The 6,027-nt window shown below is 39.6% G+C and overlaps 1 protein-coding gene across 1 annotated transcript in view; it reads right to left on the reverse strand.

Moving 5' to 3' along the window:
* mapk8ip3 (mitogen-activated protein kinase 8 interacting protein 3) overlaps nucleotides 1–2,770 on the reverse strand; it is a 41,679-nt gene extending 38,909 nt beyond the window's left edge. Inside the window, exon 1 of the mRNA XM_088322210.1 lies at nucleotides 2,184–2,770. Within this exon, the coding sequence (XP_088178336.1) occupies nucleotides 2,184–2,219 (36 nt within the window). The 5' untranslated portion in view covers nucleotides 2,220–2,770. The remainder of the gene's footprint in view (nucleotides 1–2,183) is intronic.
* Nucleotides 2,771–6,027: the final 3,257 nt, after the last annotated feature.

Consider the following 6,027-nt stretch of genomic DNA (forward strand, 5'->3'; position numbering starts at 1 on the left):
TTTGCACAAAATGTTGCTATTTTAATTATTTCAAAAAAACTGAAATAAATATATTGTTTTTTGTTCCACTGGCACATATTTTTTTCTAATTTTAAGTATTATTTTTGGTTATTTTACTAGATAAAACAGTTGACCTCAAAAAACATGATGAAAATATAACAAAATCCTAAATTACACCAAAATTATTGACCAAAATGAATAATTTATTTTACTCCCTGAGCCATGGTGACCACAAATCATAAAAACAACGTTATACTGTAAATTTAGCCAACATAATATTCAAGTTTAAAAAAATAAAAATTATTAAACAAATAAATGAATGAAACCCATTTTTGAAATTGCCTCGAGATTTTTTAATGAGATAAAATGTGCTTTGGCCCAAAAAAGATTGGGAAACACTGATTTAGACCAAGGGTCGGCAACCAATAATATTATTGATAATAATGATAATATTTACAATGCAATTCCCAAGTCCACTGCGTGAACACCAGACAACTGGGGATCTAGATGACATAGGAAAAGGCTTTAGACTTTATCTCATCATCAAATTATTTTTACTCACAGTACCAGATTGTACAACTTTGTGTTGGTTAAACTCTTTTCCATAATGCTCCATTACAAAGTAGTACAACGTGGCACCGTGAGAAAAAAATAGTATGATAATGAGATGAAATCTAAAGCCTTCTATTTTGTCATCTACAATTCTAGTAGGCTTGTGGCTAGGATTTGGCTCTATTGGGAGGGTGAAATTGTGAATGTGTTTAATTGCTGTTAAAAGTGTCGGTAAAAACTCATAATGTTGGGATATGATATAATAAAATTGTGGGTTTAATTGCAGTTAAAGATGTCTGAAAAAATTGTTAAAACGTCATATTGTCAGATATAACGAAATCGTGAATGTGCTCAATTGCTGTTAAAATTGTCGAGAAAAATTGTTCAAACTAAAAACCAAAAAATCAGTTAAAACGTCATATTGTCAGATATAACGAAATTGTGGTTATGCTTAATTGCTGTTGAAATTGTCGAGAAAAATTGTTCAAACCTCACATTGTTTGTTTGCTGTTAATAGTGTCAATAAAATGTTCAAACCAAAAATCAACATCGTGAGCTTGATTCGATTTACGTTGAGCAAATGGAGTCTGTGATATTTGCCGACTGATCAATCATTGCTCAATTAAGTGATATACTACCATGAAACCTCAGTATAAAGCGCACCCAAACATTGGAGCCAATCCCAGCCATCTCCGGGCAGTGGGCAGGGGACACCCTGAACTGGTTTCCAGCCAATCAAGAAGAAATCAATGGGCCAAATGTTACCAAATAATTTTGGGTAATAGAGCGCTGAATTTTGGTATTTTTAATTATGAAATTATTTTTGCAATAGGAATGCATGGTGACTGGGTGGTAAGTGCACTTGTGGCACAGTTCTCAGGTCATGGATTCAAACCCAGCTCCCCGCCTACCTGTGCGGGGTTTGCATGTTCTCCCAGTGCCTGTATGGGTCTCCTCCGGGCACTCCGGTTTCCTCCAACATTCCAAAAACATGCATGGCAGGTTAATTGGCTGGTGCAAATTGTCCCTATGTGTGAATGAGCAAGTGAGTTGTCTGTCCCTGTGTGCCCTGCGACTGGCTGGCAACCAGTTCAGGGTGTCCCCTGCCCACTGCCTGAGGATAGCTGGGATGGGCTCCAGCATACGCGTGACCCTACTGATGATAAGTGGTGCAGATGATGGATGGACCATTGCTGGCAGAAAAAAAAAACATCTTGGACATTACTCAGACATTGGATAAGGAAATCTTTAATTGGTTTGAAGACAAAAGACTAAATGGATACGGAGTGTCATGGCTGTGTTAAGATTGCACAAGCAAAGAAATATGAAGGCTATTTTTAAGCAGTTTTAGGGGGTCGGCTTCAATGTATGTACATCTTCAATATGAGTATATAGGGTAATTTGTAGCCAATAGGTTACACTCAGAGTAACGCTCTACTTTTGGGTGTCAGTAATCTGGGAGGTAACGCATTTACTTTAATCATGAAGTAAGTTGAAACTGTAACGAAATACTTTGTGCAGTAACGCGCCCAACTCTGCACTTGACTGGGTTTTCTCACGCCCCCACGACATGTTTCAAATTTCCAGTTTTCTCAAAACGTCCCCGCCTCTTAAAACATTTGCAGTTTTACCTGGTAGACTACCTCGTCGATCTGTAGCTCCATCATCCTGGCGGCCGCAGCTGGCTGCGGGGAGCCAAATGGAGGCGTCCAAAGGCCTTGTCGACCGACGGTCGAGGTGTTTTTGATCACGTCAAGGAAGGAGAAACGTGTAATTCTGCATAACAGTTAGCTCCTTGGAGGGAAAAAAATAGTATGGAAAAATATACAGAGGGCCACTCCTCCTCTTCAGCCGCCGCCAGCTCGTCGTGTCACGACCGAGCTAGTTGAATCCATCGAAATAGCACAGTTCATCGACGGTGGAGGCGCGAGGGTTCCTTCCGAGCGGATGTGGCCATGCCCGAATTGGAAGAGAAATGCCTTCGTCGATACTGCCGCACCTGCTCCTCGGCAGCCGCAGCCGCCGAGCTAAGCCATTGCCGGTTGGGAAAATTAATACACCAATTCATGAATCAAACAATAAATAAGAACCCCGACGACGAACGACACCACTATGATGAGGTTTGAGACATTTGTTTGAGTGGGTTGAGGAGGTGATAGTGATGTCTCCCAACGGGAGAGGTTGTCGCGACCGTCAGATGGAGAAGCCAGCTGACCCAATGGGGATGACGTCGCAGCATCTGCATCAAGGTAGCGTAAGGCACCGGAAGTGGAGAGGAAATGCTTTAAATTAAAACGTGAGGATACGCCCAATTAGCCCTGAAGTCAACTAACGTCATAAGGTGTTAACATAGGTAAGAGTTACTAAAAGGGGCATTGTTTAATATTTAGTGCCTCTCAGTGGTAATAAAAACTATATTCATTTAAAATATATATATTTGAAAAATAGGCCAAAATGCATGCATCATAGAAATGTGTATTTTTTCAAACACTCATAGGTCAAGTCAAGTCAAGTCATGTATATTTGTATAGCCCTTAATCACAAAGAGTCTCAAAGGGCTGCACAGACCACAGATTATTGCAAACCACAGACTATTATGACACCATCCCCTGCTCTAAAACCTACATGAGGGCAAGTAAAAACACAAAAACCTCAACATGAGGAAAATGAAGAAACCTCTAGAAGGGACCACACATGAGGTTATCCCCCTTCCAGGATGACCAGGCTGCAACGGATGTTGCAATTACAAATAAAACACAGATATTGTCAACATAAAAAATTGGTTATTCATATGCTATAGAATAGAAGTATGTTTTAAGCATAGATTTAAACAGTTCCAGTGAGGTTGCAGATCAAGGAATAGTTTTTTTGTTTGTTTGTTTTTTGTTTTTTTGTTTTGTTTTTTCATAAAATGGGGCTCGACTGCTAAGGGTAACCCCCCCCCAAGATGGCAGAAAATTATGTCATTTACCTCTAGGTGAGGCTCATGCTGTGTATAATTATCATACCTTTTTAAATCTATAAGTATTTCAAAAATGCACATTTATATGCTAATTAATGAATGAATGATCTGCATTTATATAGCGCTTTTCAAGTCAAGGAAGACCTCCCAAAACGCTTTACAATGTGCTTCACACTTTTCCTTTTACACACTAACTCACCGATAGCAGTGTCAGCCATGCAAGGCAACTACCTGCTATCGGAGGCATTAGGAATTCAGTGTCTTGCCCAAGGACACTTCAACATATAACATGTGTTTTTGCTTCTCATCTCATCTCTCATCACATTAGCTGCACCGCTTATCCTCAGTAGGGTCGCGGGGTTGCTGGAGCCCATCCCAGCAATCATCGGGCAGTGGGCAGGAGACACCCTGAACTGGTTGCACACAGGGACAGACAACTCGCTCGCTCATTCACACCTAGGGCCAATTTGGACCGGCCAATCCACCTGAAATGCATGTCTTTGGAATGTGGGAGGAAACCGTAGTGCCCGGAGGAGACCCACGCAAGCACGGGGAGAACATACAAACTCCGCACAGGAAGCTGGATTTGAACCCGCACAGGAGGTTCCCAAGACCTTAGAACTGTGCCGCACACGCGCTAACCACTGCGCCCTTTTTGCTTCTTATTTTAGTCAATATTCGTTTTTTTATGTAATAATTGACATTTTACACCACTAGGAGGTACATAATAATTTATTACTGACTGATTTTTTATTTTTATATCTCATTTTGAGTAGGGATTTGTAAAAACGATATTTAAGAACAGTGGAATGTTTTATCAGATTTTTTTGTGGAAAACCTGATTTGGCCCAACCTCACCCAGACCCCATATCTCCGGCAGCCCCCAAGTAAATCGTTTGAGTCCCATGCTCTATATCTTTGTTAGTTTTCTTTACATTGATTTTTTTTCTCCTAGTTAAAGAAATAACATGTTTATTTTGATAAAGTAATAAATACATAAAAAGAAAAAAAACGTCTGCTAGTGTGCAACTAACTGGCTGAGATAAGGATGAGTTTTTTTTTTAATTGACATGAATAAAACTGCAATTTCCATGTATTCCGCAACATCAATTTGTTTTTGTTTTTACAAACGCAACATATCATACAAACTATACGAACATGTAGCTTACATGTTAAGCAATTGGCACTTTCATTGGTAGAAACATTTGTTGGCCTGGAGCTGGATGGGCACCACTAGGCTGTACTTACCCGAGACTCAGAACAGGAAATGGTGCCCTTATGACTCTAGTATTTAAGGGATCCAGACACCAACCCACCCACATAGTGCCAATGGAATGTTTTAATTTGGAGGCTCAAACCGGAAATTGAATAATTTTACAAACACTTGGCCTGAGAAAATGCTCCGTGATACAATATGATAATAATGACTGTGCACTATGAAAATAATGCTTCACAGATAAAACAAAGGCAGCCGACACACCGCTAAAATATGCCTCAAAAGTTTAATTGTATTCTTATAAATCGAATCCAGCAGAAATATACCGTGCGTAGAGGTAACTTGTCCTTCAGCCATTGATTGAATACTGTGATGTTTGGGTAAAAAGATAATTAACGCTTGCGCAAACAAGTAAAATGGGATTTTAAAACGTTCCTCTGGCTAACAATTAAATAAAATCACAAGATTCGTTTGCAAACGTTCAAAATAAAGAATGTACAAATTCAGTAGCTATCAACATTAAACAGAAACATTTGTTGGCCTAGAGAGGGATGGGCGCCACCAGGCTGTACTTGCCCAAGACACACCACAGGAATTGTTCCCCTGGTGGTTAAGGGATACAAAAATAATATATAAAACAATTACTTTTTTGAATAACCCCAATATGTTTAAATGATCACTCACCCAGCTCCCCTGACCTGTATGATGCCAACAGGGATGAGCACGATTCAATCTGTGACAGCTATTATTGTGCAAAGACTCATGGCAGGTGAATGGCGACATGGTTGAAAAGTATCCTGCGTTTATTACTGTAGTTATTTTATCATTGGCAGCAACAAGTAGTTTGGTGGTGGGACCTATTAACGGAGTCGTGGGCAAAATATTTCATCGAGGATACAATTACCTGTGAGAAGGGCATATATATTTCTTGGAGAATTAGCAGTTATTTAGTATTTGGAACAATACAAAAGAGTACCTCTAGGTGGCAGTATCAATTTGTCGAATTACTCATGTAACCGTACAAATATGAGGGTAGTAGTGATGCATTTTTTGGGGTAAAACCTAACAGACACAAATTTAGGTAGGTTATACTAACTGCAGTGGAAAAAAGGCTGAATTTGACCTAAGACAGAGTAAGAAGAATGGTCAACAACGAAGGAGAACAAGAACCGCTTTGTGTGATGAATTCACAATGCTGTAAATATTCAGGGTATGCAGTATATGTGGCAGATGCCTCATGCTTTTATTACCACAAATGAAGTTCGACTAGTCTCCGAAATATACTTCAACAACCATC

The sequence above is a fragment of the Urocampus carinirostris genome, chromosome 1, assembly GCF_059441175.1.
Source record: "Urocampus carinirostris isolate Australia breed hairy pipefish chromosome 1, RoL_Ucar_1.0, whole genome shotgun sequence".
NCBI classification, from domain to species: domain Eukaryota; kingdom Metazoa; phylum Chordata; class Actinopteri; order Syngnathiformes; family Syngnathidae; genus Urocampus; species Urocampus carinirostris.